Consider the following 26,981-nt stretch of genomic DNA (forward strand, 5'->3'; position numbering starts at 1 on the left):
TTACAGCGCAGCGGGAAATAAGAAAGCTCTGCGCTCTAATTTTCACCGAGAACTGACTTTCGGACAAAGTCTCAGAATGCGCTGTTCAGCTACAGACTCACTCCTTGCACTGAGGAGATCGCACTGCAGCCTCCGGTAAGGCTAAAGGGGGGGAGGGGGTGTGTGTTTATTAACAACTCGTGGTGTGGAGACGTACGGACTGTTTATAAGCACTGCTCACAAGATGGAGAGTTTTTACTGCTGAAATGCCAACCCTATTATCTACCAAGGGAATTCACTGCTGTGTTTTTGGCCGCTGTTTACATCCCCCCGCGAGCTAACTCCATGGCAGCACTCGGCAAACTCCATGATATCACCTTAGAGACGGCTCATCCCAATGCTGTTTTTATTGCAGCTGGCGACTTTAATCAGTGCAATTTATGGACTGTACTTCCTAAATACCACCAACACGTGAACATTCCTACCTGTGAGAAGAACACACTGGATCATGTTTACAGCAACATACACGGTGCATACAGGGCTGCACCCCGCCCCCACTTCAGACAATCAGACCACATCTCTCTGTTCCTGTACCCAGCCTGCAGACAAAGGCTGAAACAAACAAACCCTATTGTTAAGCAAGTTAAACTTTAGACCCCAGAGACTGAGAGCACCCTGCAGGACTGTTTTGCTCAGACAGATTGGGGTGTGTTTAGGGTTGCAGCCACTCTAGAGGACTCTTCTATCAGCATACAGGACTATGCTGAGTATGTGAATGTGTATATTAGTACCTATATTGACAACATCGTGCCCACAATACCAGTCAGGAAGTTCCCCAACCAGAAGCCCTGGATAAACAGTCAGGTAAGCCACATGCTGCATGCCCACTCTCTTGCATTTAGATCAAGCACTGAGATGGACTACAAAGCTGCGAAGTACGGACTAAGAAAAGCCATCACAGCAGCCAAGAGGCACTACAGAGAGAAGCTGGAGGGCTTCTATTCTACTGCTGACTCTGGAAGTATGTGGCAGGGCCTACAGCACATCACAGACTACAGGAACACCACCAGCACAATCAGCTCCACAGACAGTCTGGCGGATGATCTCAACACTTTCTATACCCGCTTTGAGACATCCAGCAACAGCACAGAGTGGAGGCACACACACACCTGGACCACACAACCCCCCCTCCCCCAATAGTCTCTTCAGGTCAGGTACACAAAGCACTAAGAAAGATCAACCCCCGTAAGGCAGCTGGACCAGACAACATCCCTGGGTGGGCTCTCAAAGCATGTGCCAACGAGCTGGCTGAAGTTCTCTGCTCCATCTTCAACCTTTCTCTCAGTCAGCGCATCGTTCCGTCCTGCTTTAAGACTACGATCATTGTCCCCCTTGCTAAAAAAAGCCCACCAACCTGCCAGAATGATTACAGGCCGGTAGCACTCACTCCAATCATCATGAAGTGTTTTGAGAGAGTGGTGCTGGCCCACATTCAGAGTAGCATACCGGACACTCTGGACCCCCTGCAGTATGCCTACCGGCCAACAGGTCTACCTCAGATACCATCGCGGCCGCACTACATTATTCCCTCTCCCATCTGGAGAACAAAGACTCCTACATCAGGATGCTCTTTGTTGACTACAGCTCCGCCTTTAACGCAGTTATCCCCCATAAAATCACCCATAAACTGTCTGCACTTGGCCTGCACCCCACCCTTTGTGACTGGCTCCTAGACTTTCTGACTGGCAGGCCCCAGTCTGTCAGGATTGGTAATAGGATTTCAGCTACCATTATCACAAACACAGGCACCCCACAGGGATGCATCCTCTACACCCTGTTTACCCACAACTGTGTTGCCTCCCACAAAGACAGCATCATCCTAAAGTTCACAGACAACACCGCAGTGATAGGACACATCATTGGTGGGGATGAGGCGGTCTACAGGAGGGAGGTGGACAGTCTGGTGTCATGGTGTGAGGACAACTAAAAATAACAGTGGGAAGTCAATGTTTTAGTTACAGAGCCCAGAAGCCATGGAATGATCTGCCTACTAACAGATGCCCCTTCAGTCTCAACTTTTAAATCCAGGCTGAAGACTCACTACTTTAGTCCAGCATACACTGATTAGAGCTGTAGATTAGCTGTGCATACTGCATTTCTGTTTGTTAGTCATATATACAAAAATATAAGTAATACAATATGTACAAACCATTACTATCCCTCTTCTGTTCTGTTTCTCTTCTCTGTAACTTGATGTGGCATTTGGTGCCACTGCTCTACTGCCAAGCTGCTCTCCTACCCAAGGAAAAGTCTCCTCACATAAAAGAGCATTGGAATCAGGGGATGGAAAGATTCTTTTATCAGATTGGATGGCACTCTGCTACAGGAAGCAACCTCTATAAAGGATTGAAGGGTTTATGTTCACCCATTTTCATCATCAAAAGAATATGCAGAAACTATAAAAAAATAAAATGTCAGGTTACAGTATATACTTAAAACTATTAAAAATAAATACATTATGCTCAAAGTATATAATGATCTAGTGACTTCATATTGGACGTATTGTTTGACTTTCTGGTCACCACACTGCAAGAAAGGCACAGCAGTACTTGAAGCTGTACAGAGAAGAGTAACCAAGTGCATCTCATGACTTAAGGACATTTCCTACTCTGACAAACTCTGAGAATTAAACCTGTTTATTCTAGAGCAGAGGAGACAGCGTGGTCATCTAATCAAGATTTTCAAAATTCTCAAAAGCACTCATAGAACAGCTCAAACAGAATTCTTTCAATTCATCATAGAATCATGTACTCAAGGACTCCAATGGAGAGAAGGTTAGGAGCATGTGCTGATACAGCACATTGCCGCACCCACCACATGACAAACCAACTCAAGACCCCAGGTTAGGACCTGAGTGCAGCCGTGCAGTGGGTGACACCTCAGCACCACACTAGTTCAGATGGAGTGGAACCAGTGTGAGTTTTTTTATGGTGGCTGGAGTGCCAATTCTGCTACCAACCCCTAGGTTTTTCCCTGCAGGGTGGAGGGCCTACATGCAGGGCTGGATGCAGATTAACGTCATACCCAGGACAGAGCAATTGCAGGTTAAGGGCCTTTCTCAAGGGCCCAACGGAGTAGAGTCCAATGGAGTTTAAGGAAAAGTGAATTTTAGATTTAAACCAGGAAGTATTTCTTTACTCAAAGAGTTGTGGGAGTCTGGAACAAACTACTGAGACTTGAAGTTTAAGAGAAACCTTGACAAGTATCTGAGTGAGATATTGGAACAGCATAGCTGTTAGCTAAACAAAAAAGACTGTTTCAAATTCAAATTCTGGCCCAGTGGCTGTCTATGTGCAGTTGAAATTCTTATTTGCATATCTGACCGACATGCAGCATGTCGCTATTTCCCGATTCCATGATCATCAAATATTACTAGTCAAATACAGAGATATGTTAGATTACTTGGTACTCTAAATTGATGCAGTGTGAGCAAGTGTGGGTGAGTGTGTGTGTGTGCCCCATGGTAAATTGACACCTTGATTGTGTTCGGTCCTACCTTGTGCACATGACTGCTGGAATTGGCTCCGGTCCCCAACTCTAAAAGTGAATGAAGTAGGTTACAAATTGGTTGAAGGGATGTGAAAGGTGTCCTTAGGGAAGGTAAAGATGTTCGTATTCTCACAAAGTAAGGTGCAGTAAATCAAAATCTGAATCTGAAATACTAATCAATATGAAAAAATGAGATTTTGAATTGAGAAAAGGTGATGAATATTACATGAAAAATGTGTTGGTATGTTTGAGTAGATAAATTGTAAATAAATGGAGATTGTTAATATAAATACATGATGCAGGCTTATTAACATACTAGGAGACAAAAGCAAGAAAGAAGTTTTACATATAGAAATAGTGAAGATAGTGGTGAGCATCATTAACATAGACTGACGAACATGAATGTTTAGCCAAGAAACCTCATGATAGATCAGAAGTACATGTCTTTGTTAGCTCCTTGAGGTGGGGAATTAAAAAGGCTGTCATATCACAAGAGCTTTCAAATTTAACTGATGGGAAACTAAATTAAAGTGTTTGGAGAAAGAAATGGCAGTCACGGTGAAAATGAAAGATTAGATAGAAGAGAAAGAATGGCTGGCTTTTGTGTTAAAAATTAGTTGTTTGTGGTCCACAAGAAGTGAAAATCAGTTTGGCAAAGTCATGGAGACAGAGAGTCATCGGTTTATACCTTAGCATTAGATGGAAAACTTAAAAAAATACGTTTAATGATACAAATAGATCTGAAGTGCTTTAAAGAAAAACTAGAAAAATGCCATGAAACAGAAAAATGTAAACAAAAGCTCTGAGCGTTTGTTTTGTCATATCCTATGATGACCCTATTTTCTGTTTTATATTCTTTGTTATGTAGATTTTACTAAAATGTCTCAAATCCCATACACTTACTTCTCTGTGGTCAGGTACTGAACTTTAGCTCTAAAGTTCTCTTCTTTATCTTTAACCTCAGGCAGTTACATTGAGTGAAAGAACAGTCAGGAGAAGGAGCTACACTTTTAATTATGTGTTTTAGATAACATGCCCATATAAGCAAAATAAAATGTGTGTGACAAATATAACATTACAGCTTAAGTAGCAGTACATCTTGATTCCATTGGTGGGTCTCGGACATTACAGTTACACAGTTTGAAGAATTTTAAGTCCAAGGTTATCAGAGAGATATACAAATATTTTTGGCCAAAATAATTTAAATGTAAGACATTTCCAAAGTTTGCAGTCTAACAATGCAGGCTCTTGATGACAATGCTGATAGGTTGGATCTTGGAGCATCAGGATACCAATTGGAACCAGTCTTGGAAGGGACTCCAATTTATGAGAGGGCACACTCACACACATTCAGCCCCTTTAATTTATTTTGAATCAACAGTTGACATAATACTCTTTAGATTATGAAAGAAAGCCAGTGTCACCAAAAACAGCAGGCATTGGGAGAGCATTCTAAATCAACACAAATAACACCCTAGTCAGGAATCAAACTGGGGTTCAAACATTAGTGGTGACCATCTTACCTGCTTTACCTCATACCTCAGTAAACTCGTAATCTCAATGCTGTAGCTACTAAAATTAAATCTTTGCTTCTTTTCAGAATCACCGTATTGGATTATCTGCAGTATGATGTCTACCAAAGTATCAGTCAATCACTTGAATGCTCTCTCTGAAAGTAAAACAATAAGAAAAAATAAGTGTTTCCTCCAACTTCATTCGATCTCAGCTTTCATGTAAGTGCTTTTCAGAGCTTTGATTTTGAATAGAGATATCATAAAACCATCCTGAACTTACAAGCCAATAAATCCTTGCCAGGTAAATATTCAAATAAACTTTATCATCCATTAGGACTTTGCTAAAGGCATTTTGCACAAGCTCAGAAAAAAATACTAATTCTGTAACACGTATGAAAGAAGGTCATACTTTCCCTTCCAAAATGGTGTCAGGAGTGGAAACAATTTGAGGGTGTCTGAAACTCTGCTTAAAGCTTAGCACTGGAGCTTCAGCAGGAGACTCATTTTATTTAGAAGGCAAGATACAGTATGACCCATTTGTGAAGCTCCCAAAATGGACTACCTGGAAAGTGATTCATGTCATTTATGGACTTCCCTGGCTCTTCGCATCACAGAGGATACTGCCTATATAACAATATATAGTAACAAATGTGCATTATTTCTGGAGGAGTCTATGAAATTGTTTTTTGATCCACAAGAAATATCTGGGTGGAGTCCATCTTTCTGTGATTCTTGCAATGAAAAAATGCCAGGCCGAAAGGTATATTTCGCAGGAATTTGATTTCTTCTATTGGGTTGTTAATAGATTGTTAGATTTTACGTAAATTGTATTTTGATTTCATACGTTGATTTGTGTTTATTTTAGTATTTATACACATTTTTTCTTTCAGTTCTTTATTATTCTTAACACTCTAAATCACATGCAGAATAGAAGACAAAAGCAGGTGGTACCAGGGAATCCATTTCCCATTGTAGGACACACTCACAATTACTGTCACTCATACTCCTTTACAACAGGCTGATTAAAGGCTGCCAGTATCAGAGGACAATGAAGACTGTACAAACAAACAGAGGCCAGGCCAGATATTGAACGTGGGCTCCAGCTTTACAGAGAACTTCTGCTCTGCTGCCTTATCAATATGTCATCTATCAAAACAACATTATTAATCCCACTCTTTCCAGCTCAGGGTTATGGAATATAGGATTTATCCTTGCAGCACAGGTTTTGCTGTCTCCACCAGGGCTACAGTCCATTACACACATATGAGCACACATATGTACACACCCATGCTGGCTCAGTTTTCAGTCACCAAACAACATATGATCTCTGCCTTTGGGGTCATTGAGGAAAGCAATATTGCCAAATTAGAACAATCACAGACATACACCAGACATGCAAATTCCATAAACAAACAATGTTTGGGATGAGATTTGAACACATGACCCTAGAGCTGTACGGCTGCAATAAACCACTGTGATACTAATATTAATATTTAACGTATCACATAAGTGTTTACAATCTGTCCTAAAGTGTGATAAAAACCCCTTTGTGACTTTATATGTCTGCTACTGCCGTGTATACTGAAGTTGCTATTACTCTTTGTCAACTAGTTTTGTGAAGGGTACACTACTTTATCTGTCTCTAACTCAATTCAAGTTTATTGTACTAAGAGGGAAATTTCTTTTGTCAAATGAGAACTTAGTCGTCAACCATAAACTTTGCACAAATAAATAAGAGAGAGCAATAAATCTAACACTTATAATAACACCAGAATATACATATTATAAATAATAATGACACCCTAAATTAAAGATTAACAGTAGTTGGAATAAGATAGTATTGAACTTGTTTCTTTTTATCATCAGGAGCTTTAACCTGTGACCTGATGTGGAATTATGAATATTGTAATATAGTTCTGTCTGAAAGGATGCACAGCTGCTTATAAAACAGATCTGTCAGATTTGACTGTTGGAACCTTGTGATTTTACTGTTCCATTCTACAATTTCATTTATTTTACTTTTGTTGTTAACATTAAGATCTTCAAACCAAGCAAGTAGAACTTAAGTTTAGACACTATATGCAAAATGAATAGAAAATTGACATAATCTAGAATACACATTAAGAAAGATTCAGCCTTCTTAGACACTACAGCCACTGTTGTCATTTTTTGCAGACTGCATCTATATTTTGATTAAAAGTCAGTTATGGGCCTTTGATTGTTCCAATATATTTATAACTTACAAAACGTTCTGCTACTTAGTCTTTGATGATTGTTTCTTGTGGACAAGTTAACCCTAACCTTAACCCTAACCAACTGTTAGTTATTTAGTTTTGTAATATTAAGTTGTGTACATCATAGCAGTCAGCAAAAGCATTTAACACTGGTCCAAGGCTTAACCAGGCTTACAATCACTGCAAATTTTAAGTTCAATTTTATTTTCAGAACAGGTTTACTGCAACAACTGTTAGTGTAAATAATGAATAAAAGAGGTGAAATAATACACATTTGAAGGGGCCTGTCAATAAGAACAGCAGGCCAGACCATCAGCCATTGACTTTTAGTGTAAGAAATCTGTCTCTTAAAAAGTTAATCCGCTACCCTGTAGCACCGGCATATAGAAAATGTTTTGCATTTGCCACTTGTCTGTCCAGTCTGCTTGTGGATAGATAGAAGAAGACAGCCCATATATGTTGTTTCGCAATAGACAGGTGATTGACAGAAGCACCCCTGAAGGCTGGACTTCTGGTTACAGAGGTAATTTACATGAATCATTTGCCAAAAGGAGAACCAGGAAAGCAATCGGAGAAAAACGACTGGCATTCTAGCTAAATAGATCAGCATCTGCATTGGTCATGCAAAAGAAAATACAGACATGAAGATGTGTCTAAATTATAGTTTTGTTTATTCGGTTCACCAAAGCAAAAAAAGGAAACGATTTAGCAAATATTTACTCAAGCCAATTAAACTGTAAAGATTATGGTTTTGATACTTTCGCATCTTTTGAGTGTCTTTCCGTGATTATTCAAGGAGTGTCTCTGTCTCTCGTATTGATCATTTATAGAACATCTGTGATGCTGGAATGAAGGTGTGTGCCTCTGATATCCACCACACTGACTTCATCAAATCGTTTCATATGAAGCCTGGAAACAAAAAGGAATGCATTAAGAACATTTATGTTAGGTAGAATGCCCAGTGGGGTCTTTTGGCCTTGGAACCCATGCAGATTTTGTTTTTTCTCTTTTGGACACCTGATCTTATCACCAAACTCATCTTTAGAGACTTACATCATGATAATGTATTTACCTGTTTTTTAAGATCTTAAAGATTTTTTTTTCTTTGTTACTTACTCATTAATATTATTGCCTGATCTTACTTGTTTTTCTTTTATTGTAATTTTCTCTTTGACATCTTGTAAAGCACTTTAGTTAAAAAAAAACCTTTAAAACCTCTACTATATACTGAAATATTAACAACCAACAATGTTTACATTGGATTAACCTTAACTGGTAATGTTGTAAGTACCAATTTTGTCACTAATGTATTATTAAATATAGTAGTTCTCATGTGTTAAATTCTGATTAACTACAGGAGGTGGATAGACGGTGCAGTGTAGATTTTACACAAGCATTAATTCTCCAAGGTAAGTATCAGTGGGCCTATAATATGAGGTAATTCTATAAATATTCACTCACAAACATTGCTTATTGCACTAGGTGCTAACCATGCAATGCTAAGCCGACTTTCTAAACTTTTGGCTGCTATATTATATTTTCCCTATTGATGCACAAGGGAAATCCAAAATAAATCAAATTCAGAATTACCACTCACTATTTCAATTAATAAACAAATCTTCAATATGTGCATGTTGCTTGTGTAAAGAGTTCAATTACTTGTTGTGCTTTAGGCAATTAACATTTCTTTCTTCATCACCATCACCTACAGTTCACATCATCTTTGAAAGACTTTGCAGCAGAAAAATAATGATAGTCTGGTTTTGGGGTCCAATACCCCAACGAAAGATTATTAATATCTAAAACTCTTGATCCGCTGCAGAAGAATTCCATTTATGATTTAGGACTCACTTAAAACATTTTCCTTTTTGGTGTTATCAGCACATAACACTTTAAACTTTTAGTTGTCTTGTTTGCATTAGAGACCTGTGATCCCATTAACTGGATCTTGAGTATGTTGCAACAAATAGACTTTCAGTTGTCAGTTCGTTGATGGCTTGACCCTTGGCTTGATCCCCCACTGAAGGCAAAACCTTTCAGAAGATAGATGCTTAGACCCAGTTTGGTCTTCCTTTGAGTTTCAGTGGGGTGTTAGTAGTTAGAAGTGCCTAGCATGGCTTGTTTTTTCTTGGAGTCTGGCAATTCTTTTGCTTGCAGACCTCTACTAAAGGCCGGTTTAAACCCATGTGCTGGGTTAGAAAGAGCAGCTTTTATGTGCAGGTATAAAGAATTAAAAGTTTTGTTCATTATTAGTCAGTATTTCAATACTTCATCTGTAATTGCTGAAAGCTACATACTTATGAATCCCATAAAGGACTAGAAGATACTGGCTGTTGTACCTCCTATTAAAATCTCCTGAAGCATTAGGCCTGCTTTGTTGGGGGTACGCCTTATTAACATTAATGCTAGCAGAAAAGCAGATGGCCATTTTCATCCAGTTTCTTCTTCTGTCTTATCTAATTTGTTTTTTAATAGTTAATTTATATTCTGCAGGTGGAAGCACAATGTACAAGTTTATTTTAATTTTATGTTTTATTTATGATCTTCAGTACACGTTCTTCAGTACAAACGTAGCCACTATGGTTGTATCTGCTTTGGATTTTGTGGATTCCATTTAATTCAAAAGTGCATCCATTACAACAAGTAAATAATCTACTAAATAATACAAATAATACATGTGTTAGTGTGTCCTGTCCCTTGGTCTGTTTGGCTTTTTGTTGTGATTGGTCAGTTTGGCTTTGGTGATGCGATCGAAAGAGGAAGTGCAAGTGCTATACACACAAGGAGGAGAAACGGCACACTGAGGGAGTCGCTTTCAAAGATGGAAATTGTAAAGCAGACAGGATGCAAGAAAGGTGTCTTGAAAATAATGACAGAGTCTGATAAGCAGGCTTTATAGGAATGTGCTTGTGAAAGGAAGTGCCACTGAAGACACATTCAGACACATGCAAATATAGAGGAAAGGTCCTGGACGTACACGTAAAGTAAGAAATAGGAAATATTTTTAAGCAAGATTAGGTATCATGGATAGTTATAGAATAATATAAAGTCAATCTAAATAAATACTAAGGCAGGAGACATTTGGTTGATCTCACAATATTCAAACTAGTAACACATAACTTTTGCTGCACAGTAACCTAAAGTCAGTTTACTTTAAATACAATGTCAAATGCTCCCCCCTTTTTGACACCTATATCAGTTGGACAATATATTTTAATAGAGGGAATAGAGTGCCACAGGGTATGGGTCAGGGAAAACCCCAGCATCAGTCCTAACATTAGTAGTAGTTAGGCGCCGCTGTGAGTGGCAGCCTTTCCAGCAGCTCCGTGTAGGACTTTATCTTTTTATCTTTTTCTCTATCTCTCTGATCACTCCTACCACTTTCTTTTATGTGGACTCGTTTCCTGGACACTTTTCACTACTTGGACATGGATTTTTACATGCCGAGCAAGAATTATTTTTCTGGACTTCTCTAGCGCCTTCAACACCATCCAATCTGTGCACCTTAGGGACAAGCTGACAGAGATGGGAGTAGATTCATACCTGTTGGCATGGATCATGTACTATCTTACAGACAGACCTCAGTATGTGCGTCTCAAGAACTGCAGGTCTGACATTGTGGTCAGCAGCACAGGAGCGCCGCAGGGGACTGTACTTTCTGCGGTCCTGTTCAGCCTCTATACACCTTCCAATACAACTCAGAGTCCTGCCATGTGCAAAAGTTCGCTGACGACACTGCTATAGTGGGCTGCATCAGGAATGGGCAGAAGGAGGAGTATAGGAACCTAATCAAGGACTTTGTTAAATGGTGCAACTCAAACCACCTACAACTGAACATCAGCAAAACCAAAGAGCTGGTGGTGGATTTTAGGAAGCCCAGGCCCCTCATGGACCCCGCAATTATCAGAGGTGACAGTGTGCAGAGGGTACAGACTTATAAATACATGGGAGTGCAGCTGGATGATAAACTGGACTGGACTGCCAATACTGATTCTCTGTGCAAGAGAGGACAGAGCCGACTATACTTCCTTAGAAGGCTGTTGTCTTTCAACATCTGCAATAAGATGCTGCAGATGTTCTATCAGACGGTTGTGACGAGCGCCCTCTTCTACGCGGTGGTGTGCTGGTAACTTGCACTGCATTTTTATCACTCTTTATATTAATATTGTTTTTATAAGTATGCTGCTGCTGGAGTATGTGAATTTCCCCTTGGGGATTAATAAAGTATCTATCTATTTATCTATCTATCTAATAACACAGTATAACAAACTGATATGCGCCACCTCTCCTATGGATAAACAAATGTGTCCAAGGATAGTAGAGAAAGTCAGAAAAAACTGAAGGCACAATAACAGTTATTAATAGTAAAGTACAAATTTGTTTTTCTCTATTATAATTGTACCCTTTGTTAATGAGGACTGTTCAACAATGCATGCAGGTAAAGCAGGTAGGAGTTAATAGAAGGCAATACACTACCAGAATCCTTCAGAGAAGATCTTAGTCACCAAAGTAAGTAGAAGTCAAGGAAGAAATACACATTTCTCATTGGTCGACTACAAATACTGTAGGGTGAAATCAACCCTAACCCACCCCCTTCTGGGTAGGGTGGGGGGTGATCTTGCGGTCTTGTATGCATGTTATCATCCAGATGACACTCTGAACAGCCACTAGAGGGCAAACTGGAGATGACTACCAGCATTGTTTATGTTTGAGCACCACCGCACCCCTGTTGCTTTTGAAATGAAATAGAGTTGGCCGGTTCAGAGCACCAACTGGATGATAACATACATACAATACCACAAGACAAGCACAATAGTGAGTCTTCATTGTTTGTTAATTCATTTTTAAAGTTGTGTTTTTTTTAGTTATATTTTTCTTAAACAAAAAAAAAACACTTTCTTTTCCTCCCGGGCACCGCTGGGTATTTCAGCTAGTAGGCAATAAAACTAAACCTTCCATCAGTTATGTGATCATACAAGCATTAACATTCCATTTCATTTCAAGTTTAAATTATACAAATTACTTATAACACAAGAAATAGATGGGGGAAAAACAATCAATTTGTCACATATGCAGCAAATGTCTTATGATACAGTCTGTTTGCCTTTAGCAGGTTAGCAAACATTTGTCAGCTTGAATAGTATATTTTCCAAATTTCTCTAAATAAAATGACATATAATTACATTAAATTATTAACATATTACATATAGCTTGTAATGACATTAGAAAATTAAAAAATAAGGTTCCAGACTCCAAATACGGAAATTTCATCATCTGTAAATTAAATGACATAGTATTGATGGGCAGTGTGGTGGCAGAGCTGCTGCCTTGTAGTAAATAGAGCAGGGTTTGCATCCTAGTGTGGATTTTGCATGTTCTCCCAATGTCTGCCTGGGTTTCTTCTGGGTGCTCTTGTTTCCTTCCACTGTCCAAAACATGCTGGTTAGATGAACTGGTGATGCTAAATTGGCCCTAGTTTGTGTTTGACCACTGATGTTCCATCACCTCGTCCAGGGTTTGTTCCTGCTCTGAGCCCTATGCTGGCTGGGATAGGCTTCAACCAAACGTCACCCTGCTCAGGATTAAGTGGGGTAGAAAATGATATGAAAATACTGGTGAAAAGTTTCCTGTATTAATAAAAAATAATGTATGATTTAGTATAGTATTTAATTATATAGTATGCCTTTCAAAAGGTCTTATTTCTTAAAATTTGCTAGGTTATCCTGTAATCAAAAGGGAACCAATAGGCAGTGTTTCCATTACGTTAACTATTTGCTGGGAAATATATGATTGGTTTATCATTAATTTACCGTCCTATTATTAATAATAGCAAAAGTACATGGCCAAAATATGCAATAAAGCAATTATATTGTGTGCGGTATAAGTCAATTATTTTTTAGGTAATTTGTTGGTTGAACTGTATTGTAATAGCTTATATAATTTATGCGTAAGGTGCTGCCGCACATGAGTAGTATGTAAAAATGTCTGCCTTATTATTTTAGAGCTGGGTGAGTGCACACATGAAGTCTTTGTGTTCAGAAACATATCTCCTGTACCTGTGTCTGATTTTTCACTATGTTTTTGAACTGTTATATGGTGATAATTTATTTGTTGAATTTCATCAACTTTACCATCATATCAAATGTCACTTTAAATAATTTTGACCTAATATTTTTAATGTGTTTTACTTGAAGCAAAAAACGGTACATTATGTCACTTCCTAAACAGCAAAGCCTCACATCAATAGTGAAACAGACCTATTTAGATAAATGCTGTTCACAGTGATGGTCTTTAACCCATAAGATATTGTGTTTCAAGTTAAAATATCTAATGGCATGTTTTGTACATGTACAGTATTCTATAAAGCAAAATTAAGTTTTGCAGTAAACGCTTTGATCAGCCCAAGATTTAGTAGGTCTGCACCTCCTGTGGCACCACTTCCAAGAGAATCTGCAGCTTCATAGTAAGGGTGTCTGTAAAATAATAAAATCAACATGTCAAACTTATCAACAGAAGTGAAAGGCCATTCCTCCAAAGAGTCTGATTAAGAACTGCTTAAAGTAAAAACTATTAAACCGGACTTTAATCTGTAAATATTCATGAACACATCTAGAAAAACAGGTAATATGCACAGTTTCCAACACACTTTTTGTTTAGAGATGAGCAACACTTTCCGTTAAGTGTTTCTTATAACATTATTTAAAAATACTGTTGAAGGAAGTGGCAGAGCTTTTCTTACACAGCTCTATAAAGCTTTTCTTACAACATTTGTAAAATGTACTTTTAAAGTCACTTTATTTTTTTCTGTACTAAAGCAGCTTGGCATATTACTTGGCCACTACAAAATGTACCTTATGTTTTAATGCTTTTGTATTTGCTGAAGCGTTACCTGAATATTTTGATAATTAGTTTAAAGGGAAATTATAAAAAGCTCTGTGACACTGTACGTGTAGAAATTTAGAATTACAACTTTGCAATGCTTTTTGGCAATAAAAGATTAAGAAATTCATCTACTACAAAGCACAAGTGCACTTGTTATAACCCCCATTTCTTAGTTACACAAGTATGCCTGGCTATAGCCTGTTGCCTCTTATGGTAGACATGTATGAACTCTAAAAAGACTTTCTGGAGACAAGAAACAGTTTTAAAAAGTAGACAGGAGGAGCACATCACGCACAGATTAGCTTAATAAAGGCAGTAAAAGAGCTGATCACACAGAAGAAAGTAGGAGGAGCAAAGTCAACTCAAGAAGGCTCTGTCTTACTGTTGTCACTTAAAGCAAGAAATGAACCACTTGGAAAAGTAAACATCTAACACTACCAGGTTGTACAGAACACATAAGCATACATTATTTTCCTTATTTTATGCCATTAGCTATTTTAATAATTCATAAAGATTCATATTTATGAAAGCCTGCTTCCCAGCTTGCATGTTTGCTCTATTCAGTGGCTGGGGGCTGGTAACCTAATTATTTCTCAGCTAGGTCAATCAGAGGTGAGGGCAAGAGAACACTCCAAAAAAGGCTACAGTGATAGGTCCTAGTGGTGGGATCAACATTATGCATTTGACAGGGGTACTTATAATATTTGCATTATGGTCAGCTAATATACCCCTGAAAAGAAAACATTACAAGTTTTTTTGTTTGTATTTCTTTTTAAACACATGCAATTCTGTCTGGAGTAGTGCGCAGGTGGTAACATCACTCATGCATAAAGCAAACTGGGCAGCTATATAAAATGGGCAGAGGTGATTAAATGCATGAAAGTTCTGAGCATGACTCCTGCAGCATTGTGATGTCACACTGGGCTCACAAAGTATCATGGGGTGCTGGGAAAAAAAGGCTAAGTCTGCCACAAATAGAATTTCCAGGAAAATATTTGTCAAAGGATGTCACCATCAAACAAATTTAAAAAATCAACAAACGCCAATTTACCACACATGCACACTCACACTCTGCCAATAAAAACTACTTAACATAAATTGCTTTGCAATGTAGGATGAAACAAAAGTACTCATGTCAACATAGGAGGAACATGTCAATGCCACACACTCTTACTGGGTGACAAATTCAAGCAGTGCACTCAAAGTAGTGTGGCAGCAGTACTAAATCCATACCACTATACTGCCTATTACACAATGGTCCTTATGTATGACATCCTATTAGGCTGTCACAAACTCAAACATTTCTAACACACAATTTTTGGTAAGTACTGTGTGATTTTTATTGATGTACCAGGATTTGAATGAAATTTTGAAATACTGAAGTTGGCACCAGAATTTCTAGTACAAGAATAAGCCTTGTTGGCCACTTACAAAAAGCTCTGATGAAGCATAAGGGCAGTCTCTGATTTTGAACCAGAAGGAAATAAACTGGGACACCAGTCAGTGTGAGGGCAAAACTGATGCCTGTGTTGACTGAATCAGAGTAGAGGGACATTCCCACAATGAAAAAGTACACAACTGTGAAAACAGCAGGGACGAATAGATATACCAATGCAAAGAGAGAGAGAAAAATATTAGCAGTATCCTGAAAAAAATGCCGCAGTTTTTATATTTCAACTGAAATATTAATGAATAAACCTTCTTCTTTAATAGTTAGTTTGTAAAAACAAATGAACCAATTTAAGAAAACCTTAATAATTTACCTATAAAAAACTGAGTGTTGCAATGTATGCTAGTTAGTTTTTCCATGGGGAACTCGAGTTTTGCTCTCAAGTGCAAAAGACACATATGGTAAATCAAACAGTAACGATGAATTGGTCCATTATAAGTCAGTGTGTGTGTGTGTGTGTGTGTGTGTGTGTGTTTTGAGTTGGCCCTGTATTACACTGACACTATATTCAGGGCTCCTACGATTATTAAATGGTTTACTACTGAAACAGAAATATGCTCCTATGTCGTTTACAATGACTAGAAAATAAAAGGATATAAAATAAATGTGAAAACCAAAAGTTATTAAAATACACATAAATAAAAGATTAAAACAATGCCCCCATTTCTTGTTTATTTCTTTAAACCTTCTGTATCTAATGTATGGTTAGAAGAGTGTGCACGAGTGGGCCCTTGGATGACCTAGAACCCTGTCTGCAGTAGGTTCTTGCCTTCTGCCAAGAGATGCCTCTTCAAACTACAGCTCTCCAAGACCCTGAATTGAATTCAGATCGTTTGGGAATGCTGCCTTATGTTATGTAAATTGTACCATGTTTGTCAAAAAGATTATGTTGCTACAACTCAGAACCTGAAATCTTACTTGATTGTAATGCCAAGAGCATTTTTAATATTGCATTGTAGCAACCTTTAAAGGAACCACACAGGACACCAGGTAGATTTTTTGTGGATGCAGGAACACCTTACTTTGTTAATGCAATGTAGTCTCATCACACTTTTTTTAAGGTCCCAGAGACGTCATCAAAACAAGAAAATTGCAAGCACCTATGGTATCACTCACTGCTCTAGCTAGCAATGTTTTCCTCCTGTCTCTCATTATTCATCTCAACTATCATCCTGAATCACCCATACTCCTCAGTTTCTTCTGCTGTGCCATTTATTTTGTCCTGTCACTGACAGGCTGCAGTTCAGATGCTTCTATTCCAGACCTGCTGTGGGCATGCGGAGTGGTGAAGTCCAGTCATCTTTGTACTATCGCTCTTTCAGTAATGTTTATGTGTAGTTGCAGATTCATACACTTGAAATAATTTAGAATTGATTGAAGGCTTGAGCGGACAGGCTACAAATTCAAAAAGTTCATATATAGATATTTATATATTTAATGTACTGCTATGTAAAGTATGCCTTAGCAGCCATTGAATAGAATCTCCAAATCCCTGTGATACAGAGAAGGCAGCTACAGTCTCAACACTTCATTGAAAATAGAAGCTGTTACTTCAGCACTCAAGGACACAAGATAGGAGCTGCAACATTGTAAATGTCCTGCTTTACCTACTATCTTCAGATTATAGGAACACCAGCGACTCGGGCTCACTGCTGTGGCAGACCAGGGGCCTGTATAAACGGTGCATACGCACAAAAATGTTGCGTACGCTCGTTTCCACGCTCATATCTCGATGTATAAAAACTAACATTGGCCTAAGGCAATGTATATTTTCACTTAATCCTTGATGTACGCAATTTCTCTGCTCGGTTTTGCAAACTGGGGGCACCCAGCATCAAAGCAGTGCTATTGTTCCAGTGTGGTTTCCCTTTGTTTTTTAGATCCACATCCCTGACATGGCTTTATCAAATACACTGAACTTAACCGCGTATCGTTTATTAGTTTAAGGCATCTGATTGTAATTAACTTGTAATAATATAATGGTCCATGGAATGGCCAAACTATTCCAAATACCATAGCTGCTTTAGCGTTGTTACTCTCACTGCACCACTCAGAGTATTTATCCCACTGTATCTGAGTGTGGAATCACAGCTCTACAGCAGCTGATCGGAAAAAGAATTACCGGTATACAGCATCAAGCACACACTGCCTCAGCCATGCACACAGTCTATTTGGACCGCCGCCATACTGTACGGCAAACACTTCAGAACCTTTCCTGAAGGGACCTCGTGGTTCAGAAACAGTTTCATCCCAAGAATTATAAAGGCACTTAATCAGTCCATCAAGTGTTCCTGGTAGAACTACTTGTACTTATAAGTACAATTACCTCACTGTAAACTTGTGATACAGTTATAATATTGCACAACCTGAGCCACTTTATAAAGCGCATATTTACATACGATGATGACTGGCTTCTAAGTTGATTTAGATTTCCAAATTTGGAACTCTTAATATCATTTTTAAGATGAAATGCAGCAAAATATGTTTATTACATTATACAAATACAATTTTAACATCATTTAAATAATCTGCATTGTTAATAATTAAACACAACACTAGTGACGAGCTGACGCCCCATTCAGGGATTGTTCCTGCCTCGCGCTGCATGCTTGCTGGGATTGGCGCAACCCTGGATGAATAGATGGATGGAATAATTAAACATGTACCACAAAGATATTTCAATGATCCTAAAAAGTTTTGAAGAATCGGCGTTCTCATCTTACAGATGGTTTTACATCTATTACAGAGCTGATTGTGTGGCAATTAGTTACTTGGAGAAAGAAAAGTAAGGACAGGAATTGGGGGTTTACATAGTACGTTTGAAAGAGACAGTACTGCTTCAATAAATTACTTCATTGAAGGTCGCGCACAGTGCAGCAAGCATCTTGCGGGACCTGGAACAATCGCTGGACAGGGCTCCATTTCTTCACTATCACTGCGCCACCATGTTTAATACATGCTTTAGTTCCTATCATCATGAAAATAATATCAAAGTATACGTCTTAGTATTTAAATTGTTCGGCGAGCTGTGATATCATGAATGTAATGTATTCTGTGTCCTGTCGGAGGAAGAGAAAGCCCATTTAAGAAGCACGTAGTAATTCACACACATTGAGCACATAGAAGAACACATACAAAACAAAGCATTTAACGTGCTACTTTAGTTATGATGGGATTTGAGAAACTAGTAAATTAAACAATTTTAAGATGAAGTTTATAATGTTCTACTTTAATGACAAAATAAATTACGTGATTAAAGTGTAAATTTCGAGATTAAAGTTGACATATCACTTTTTTACCCACTGTGTCCCTATTTATTTTTTTTCTTTTCTCCGTACCCTAATAAGCTTCCATATGACACTCAGACGGTGGGCTATGGCTCGCCTTTTCACTGCGACTTTGATATCTGACAAGTTCTTTTTTATTTCGGGTACTGTGTGTCACTGTGAACTTGAGCTTTTGAGTTTCTCCAACACTCTGTGTCACTCAATCAACTTCATTTTGTTGTTGTTTAAACCAACAAATAGTACATTTTTCCTTCCCTCCACTTGGTATTTGCTGAAATTCTTCTATTTTCCCCTGTGCTTTTGACATTGTCTTTTCACAGAATGCTGAACTTAAGGGATATTTATATTGATTTGCATATTTAAAGAGGTGAAATTCTGGGAGAAGACAGGGTGGGGCAGCAGGTGCGTGCACGTGCGTTACTTTCTCGCTTACCAGGATTTATGAAGCGGAAGAATGTGGAAGTTGGCATACGCACAGATTTATGCATCTGGATTTTTTTGTGCGTACGCACAATTCCACTTTTGTACATACACCATGTTTTAGTGTGAATTCTACGCATGGCATTATGCATTAGGCCCCAGGAGACTGAGAGGAAAAGCAGGTCAAAGCCCAGTGTTAAATACTCTAAACATTGAGCAACCTGCAGAGCATAACCAGTTACTCTGCCCTTGGTGTACTGTTTACCAGACGTAGCAGAGTAGCTACGAAGCTGTCATTGTGCAGCTGCCGTTAGAGATGGCGAATCACTGGCAACTTCGGTCACAGTAGTATATGTATTTTCCCCATATTCATTATAACAAACTTTCCGTTATAATTAAATATTTTTATGGTCCCATAAATTTTGTTACAAAGGGATTCCACCTGTATTATGCAGCTCACAAGGATTTGGTTCTTGAAATAAGTAAATGTACCCCTGTATGCTCATATTTACAGCTGATAAACAGACTAATCTTTTATAGTGGTGCTTTTTTTAAGTCAGAATTTTATTGAAATTATACTTAAAATCTAGGTGAGATAACTCAAGACAAGTTATCTTGAATTAAGCAAAACAGTCTTAAAAATGCTCAGTATGATATTTAATATCATGTGGGAAAATATGAGAGAAATTCCCTCAAAATAAGAAATGTATACTTGCTAAGATATCATTTTATACACAGTGCACCTATACACAATTTTAGTTTTCATCTATACCCATCAAAAAATAAGTTAGATTTTTTTTCCCTCTTAAAATAAACCTTTTTCAGGTAGCACAGTTTTTACACGTAATGAACACAAGTTTCTAAAAGTAAATTCACCTTATAGATTTGCAATATTACTTTTATTATAAAATAATAGAAAAGGCACAATAATAAAAATGTGTTCTAATTGCTTTACTCGTTTGAAGTATTTTACTTTGGGATAAAATTATCTTCATGTTATAAAAATCAATAATTAAGCACTTCTCACATAGTTAAATAATAATTTTACCATCATTACACTTCAGTCAGAGTATTTGTCAGATTGTTGGATTATGTCTGCATATTAACAGGTTAAAACTAACTGTAGTGCAAATGGCAAAAACTTCTTTAACTACTTCCTCCCTAGTGCCAAATGCTTACTGGGATAGGCACCAGATTCCTCGCAACCCTTATCTGGATACGCTGGTTTGGAAGATGGATAGATGAATGAAAAAAATGTGCATAACCAAAACATTATTTATGGGGAAAAACAGTATTCAATCTTAAATTTATTCCTACTCTGCTTGTAAAGTACAGGGTGATTCTAAAGGGCGGGGCCTCAAGTTATGATGTACAGTATTACTGTCTTAATAATGAAGCAATCCAAACAAAATAAAGGTCACAGTATTCCTGGATAAATGTATGAATGAGTGAGGCATGGAGCTGAATGAAAAAGTGTACAAGAACAAGCCTTGTACACTGGAACAATTACAGAAAAACATTGAGCAGGAAATTGCTGCCATCACTCCTACAATGCTTGCAGATACCTTTGCCAATATGGAGTCACAGTATCGATCTGTGTTTGCAAGAAGAAGGCAAACATTTCCAACACCGAATGTGATTGGATTGTTTGCACATTGTGGGAGACACCCCAGGAATGGAAGAATGGGAGAAGGCAGCTACATGCCGGCACTGCCTGCCCCAAAACACTAGGTGGCAGATTCCCTGGAGTATAGGGAATCCTGGGACTTGGAGTTCGGATTCTCAGCCCTGCTCAGTGCCGCCAGTGAGAGCTGTCAAAGGACCTGGGGACTCATGATTTCCTTAGAGCATGGAAATACTAGGTAGCTATAAGGACGGAAGCCCCAAAGTACTTCCAGGCTGACTAAAGAACGTGAATTCTCCATCTGATCCAGAAGTGCTGGCAGGTCACGTGAGAGGAAGAGCAGAAGCACTTCCGGGTCGGACACTATTTAAAGAAAAGCTGAAGACCCTGTAAGCGAGCCGGAGTCGGGAGAAGTAGGACAGAGCTTGCTTGGAGGTGTAGAGGAGAGATGTGTTTGTTGTGATTATTATTGAATTGCTTGTTTATTGTGGCGAGGTGCTTGAAGGCACTATTTATTGAAGAAAGGAGAATAAAAGATCTTCTTGTTGCTTTTAACCTGTGTCCAGAGCGCCTGTCTGTTGGGTTTAAAGGGGCAATAGTGCTACCTAGCATCCACTCTTTGACAACATCTGTCAAGGTATGCACTGTATTTATTTTGTTTCTATCTCTTCATTATTACATGAATAACATATCATAACTCTGGGACTCGCCCATTAGAATCTCCCTGTACTTTATAAGCAGAAGAAACAAAACCATATAGAGTGAATAATAAAATAAGTACCTTAAAAGGCCGTGGAAGATCTGGATTCTGATATCGATGGATCATAAGGCCCATAGTAGTCAGGCCAATAAACAGCCAACGAGGAAAACTGTAAAAATTTATCAGTCCAAAGAGTTCACCAGCCAAGATCATGAAGACCATGATAGGGTACTGTGAGAAAGTGAGGAAGACCATTAATTGTACATACAGCACATCTTTTATTATATAAAACAGAGCATGGTTGGAGAAAAAAATGAATCTAACAATGATTTTTGATAAGGTCTTTAAGATAAAATTAGTTCTTGACTTAGAACTTAAATTATCTCTGTAGCTACAAAAGAATATATGATCTAAATTGAGCAAAGCTACTTTAACTGAGATACTGCAATAGTTAAATAGAAGTGTCTGTTCTTTAGGAAGCAGGCTGATCATACTGTATATTACATTTGCTGTAATTAGTGAGCAGTGGAAATGGCCACCAATATCATAAAACAGTCAGCTGTTACCAATACAAGTACTGCTGGCAGAGGCGTGTGCCTTCGAACGTGAATCATAGCGATGAGAATAGGTAAGTGTCCTTCTCTGGAGCCAGAAAACAGCATCCTGCATAATCAAATGAGTGAAGGGTAGAAATAAGAATATGATTAAGCCAAAAACAAAAAAGACATCAACAAAACTGTAAGTGTGGGGTAGACATAAAAATCAGAATTATAAACAGTAGAGATAGAATTAATACAGCCGCAAGTCTTAATATATACTAAATATTTTTCCTACATATTAAAAAACAATAGGGGTGCTGGTGTCCCATTATCTTTATGAATACAATGTTTACACAGAGATCTTTTTAGACAATGTTTAATTTGGCCAAAGTAGTGAACTCGGTGTCTACTGTTTAAAGAGCTTCCAAACTCTGCAGTCACACTTAACACAACAAGGACTGAGAGTTTGGTGTCAGCACTCCTTATTTTAGCATTGTGTACTCGTATTCAAGCTGCTGCTCATATGATTTGGGGCATAAGAAATTTGACAAGCCACTGAGTCAATGAGGTTCATTTGGTTGCCTAATGGCTAAGATGCCGTCATATCTCCAGATACATTCTAAAACTTGCTAAACAGTCCTCATTTGCAAGTTGGGAATCCAATATTGGACAGGGCACGTTTTCATTGGAAGGCTCATCCATGCACACACCAATAGAAAGTGAATTTTGAATCTTCAATTAACTTAATATTAATGTTGTTGGCATGTGGGAAGAAAACCATAGTATAGGAAGGAAACCAACACAGATATGGTGCAGAACATACAGACTCAACACATACATTGACTGGGTACGTCATTCAAACACAGCATTTAGTATCCATGAGTAAAAGGGAGGGCAACAGAAACAGCAAAGACTTTTAAGTCAATATACCTATTTTGTATATCTGAATTCAGATTTGATCCATTTAGCTGAAAAACTCATAACCACTAGATCACATGGGACACAGGTTTCCCAAAAATAGTGGTAATTATTGTGATTGGCAGGTATTAGGCTTTTCCTTTTGTTTAATTTTTCATGGTCCTGTCTTAGAAAGTGGTGTCATTTATACATTGACCAAGGTTGTTCAATAGTGGAAGGGAGACAATGGAAAAAATGGTGACAGAGCCAACATGAGACCATCAAATGACTTTACAATTTCATGTACAATACTGTACTACAGTAAGTTAGAGGACAATGAGGCGGGACTGGGAGGCCAACATTACATATAATTTCGCTATGCCTTTTCAAAATCATTAATGACCCTCTATGATGTGTATTTAATGTGATTTTAACATTCCTTTTTTCCTTTCTTGTTGTCAACTGGCTTTAGCCTTGATTAAACTCATATTAATTTATCTGACATGACACTTGTTTACTCTAAGTCTTTCATATCTATTAGTACATTGAAAGAGGGCAAAAATTATAGGATCTCAAAGATTAAAAGCTTATAATTCTATGTACAGTATATTTCTATGTACTGCATTCATTGAATGACATTTTCTATTTTATTTGATATTACATTTAGTGTGAAATATATATAGGAATTTGAGCCTTTGCACTATATTTACAGTAAACCTTACTTAAACAAATTCTGATCATGGAACTAGATAAACACAATTGGCTAAAGTTAGGAAGATGCAAGACACTAACTATATTTTGACCAAAAGAGTTTAATGGTGACAGACTATCTGGCTAAACATATGACAATTAGGTAACTACTATTATGCAGAAGTATGACGGAGACACTAGTAAAAGAGGGGCTCCACTTGTCTCAATAAAGCATTAGTTGTGTTTTCTAAACAGGTATTTAAAAACAAGAGAATCAAGGCTTTTTGGTGCTTTACAAAGTCACATTACCTAAATGCAGACAATTTCATGCTACTGCACTTTTCTGTTTATGAGACTAAAACTATTCTTTTACAGCTGTACACATTAAGTTCTACTAAACCTGCACACCACTAAGAGCAAATCTGTGGAATTCTACACACATCTTCATCAGTTTCATAACCCAGTAAATCCTATTTAAAATCATGGAAATAATATGCCTTCAGTTAAAAGTTGTGGAATCATCTTACCCCTTTGAAGCTGTAAATAGATGTAAACATCAAGCTCACGTCCTTACATTACACCTCTGCCACTTCAAGTAAAAAGTGATGGTTTGAAAACAAACATTTTACCTAGGAGTAGTGAACCAGCCTCCCATCAAAGATCCCAAACAGGAAGCAGCAACAAGGATGGGAATGACAGAGGAGAAGCCTTGGAGTGCTCTGTCAGCAAAGGTCTGAAAAAGATTACATGAGGAACAAGCCGAAGCAATCAAAATTTGCCATATACTATGTTCTACAGTTCTGTATAGTTTGAACCTGGCCTGGCCTCAAGTTGCATGAAGTTTGCATGCTCTGCAAGTGTCAGACTGGGTTCTTCTGTTGGTACTCTTTTCTTCTAACATCTCAGTAGGATAAGTTTTAGGTTAATTGTCAAAAAAATCAACAAGTTTGTGGCCTTTGAAAACCTAGCACAACAAAAGTTGATTTCTGTCTTGAATCCAGTGTTGTCAGGATAAACAGAGACCCCACTGTTACCTGCACATTCCCTGCCCTTGAACTGGACAGGGAATGTGCAGATAACACTGCACAACAAAGTTTTTGCTTCTTGAAATTTACCCATCACATACCGTTTCAGTTTTGTCATGATTTTTTCTTATATTTGTATCCAAACATTTTCGCTCCCATAAGTGACTTATCAACAACAGTTTGTGCAGCCTGGGCATGTCCAGGCATGGAATGATGGGGAAGATGGAAGATGGGGAAGATGGCGGCGCCCGTGCAGGCTGCGGCTTACAGAGCTCCCGAGTCCACGGTGTTTAGTGTTAATCTTTGTTTGTCTTTGTCAACTAGTATAAGTATAAAAGTAGATTTAAGTGATAGTAGTACGCAGACATACATTTACGAGTGGCAAATCCTGCTTGATTTCCGAAGAAACTGCGCCGAAATATCCAGTGAGGTGACAGAGACGCTCCGCAGCCTTTCCTTACTTCGGCAGCCTGAGAAGCTGAGCTGGCGAAAACGCAAGCACAGCGATTGGAAGCAGAAACGAGGCAAACGCGGAGGTGTTAGCACAAGGCTAAAAACTAACCCAACCAGACCTGCGATACTGTCTATTCTGCTTGCAAACGTCCGTTCGCTGGACAACAAGCTGGATTATATAAAGTTGCAGCGGGCCAAGCAGTGGGAAATGAGAGACTGTTGCATCTTTATTTTCACTGAGACATGGCTACAGGAAAACATTGCAGACTCGGCCATCCAGCTAGACGGACTGACCATCTTCCGAGCAGACAGAGACACCTCTTTGTCCAGTAAGACCCGCGGGGAGGGACTGTGTGTTTATGTGAACAGAGAGTGGTGTACAAACGCTGCCTCTGTTGCACGACACTGCTCCCCACTGATAGAGGTTTTATCCGTAAGGTGTCGGCCTTTCTACCTGCCGAGGGAATACAGTTGCGTGCTGGTGGTTGCTGTCTATCTCCCGCCTAGCGCAAATGCTAACCAGGCGCTAGCGGAACTCTACGAGATCATCAGCAAACTGCAAACAATGCACCCCGAGGCATTTTTCATCATTGCTGGAGACTTCAATCATGCCAACTTGAAGTCATTTCTCCCAAAATTCTACAAGAATGTGAACTTTGCTTCTAGAGGGGGAAGCTGTTTGGACAATGTTTACACGAGCGCTCCTGACGCCTAAAAAGCCCTACCCCACCCCCACCTCGGTTGTTCAGATCATATCAGCATTTTTATGGTCCCTGCATACAAGTGACTGCTGAAGCGCACTAAACCAGCCCACAAGAGCATCAGAGTGTGGCAGGATGGTGTGGTTTCAGCTCTCCAAGACTGCTTCGAAATGACAGACTGGGACATTTTCAGAGAGGCTGCTATGAATGGTGACTCCATCAATCTGGAGGAGTACACAGACTCTGTGACTGGCTATATCTCCAAATGCATAGAGGATGTTACTGTTACCAAGGATGTTACCACAAGAGCCAACTAAAAGCCCTGAATGACAAGAGAAGTGCACAAGCTACTCAAGATCAGAAATGCAGCCTTCAGATCTGGAGACAAGGCCGTCCTCAGGATGACCAGAGCCAGCCTGTCTCGCGCTATAAGGAGAGCTAAGTGGGCATACGCGCAGAGGATCAACAAACAATTCAGCAGCACCAGAGACACACATCGTATGTGGCAGGGCGTTCAGACAATTACAAACTACAAGTCCAACCTACACAGCAGCGATGATGATGCCTCCCTTCCGGATGAGCTGAACGACTTCTTCGCACGGTTTGAGGCGCAGAACAAAGAGCCTGCGAGAAAAGCAACACCTCCCTCCACTGACGAGGCACTATGTCTCTCCATAAATGACGTGAAGAGGACTCTATCCAGAGTCAATCCACGCAAGGCTGCAGGACCTGACAACATACCTGGTTGTGTGCTCAAAGAATGTGCCAGTCAACTGGCTGGTGTCCTCACATTCATCTTCAACACATCTCTGAGCCAGTGGTCAGTCCCAGCATGCTTCAAGTCGACCATGATCATACCAGTGCCGAAGAAGTGATCAGTGACATGCCTAAATGACTACCGATCAGTTGCACTCACGCCAATCATAATGAAGTGCTTCGAAAGGTTAGTCATGTCACACATAAAGACTAATCTCCCTGCCTCCCTTGACCCTCTTCAGTTTGCATACCGCTCAAACAGGTCAACTGAGGATGCCATA

The 26,981-nt window shown here is 38.9% G+C and overlaps 2 protein-coding genes across 2 annotated transcripts in view; both read right to left on the reverse strand.

Moving 5' to 3' along the window:
- The window catches only part of LOC114644348 (cystine/glutamate transporter-like), a 621,881-nt gene that overhangs the window by 465,935 nt on the left and 128,965 nt on the right, over positions 1 to 26,981 (reverse strand).
- The window catches only part of LOC127529139 (cystine/glutamate transporter-like), a 46,771-nt gene continuing 33,474 nt past the window's right edge, over positions 13,685 to 26,981 (reverse strand). Inside the window, exons 9-13 of the mRNA XM_051931772.1 lie at positions 24,395 to 24,498; positions 22,206 to 22,302; positions 21,717 to 21,870; positions 15,590 to 15,763; positions 13,685 to 13,749 (exon numbers count right to left, since the gene is read on the reverse strand). Coding sequence (XP_051787732.1) covers positions 13,685 to 13,749; positions 15,590 to 15,763; positions 21,717 to 21,870; positions 22,206 to 22,302; positions 24,395 to 24,498 — 594 coding nt within the window. The remainder of the gene's footprint in view (positions 13,750 to 15,589; positions 15,764 to 21,716; positions 21,871 to 22,205; positions 22,303 to 24,394; positions 24,499 to 26,981) is intronic.

The sequence above is a fragment of the Erpetoichthys calabaricus genome, chromosome 1 (genome assembly GCF_900747795.2).
Source record: "Erpetoichthys calabaricus chromosome 1, fErpCal1.3, whole genome shotgun sequence".
Lineage (NCBI taxonomy): Eukaryota > Metazoa > Chordata > Cladistia > Polypteriformes > Polypteridae > Erpetoichthys > Erpetoichthys calabaricus.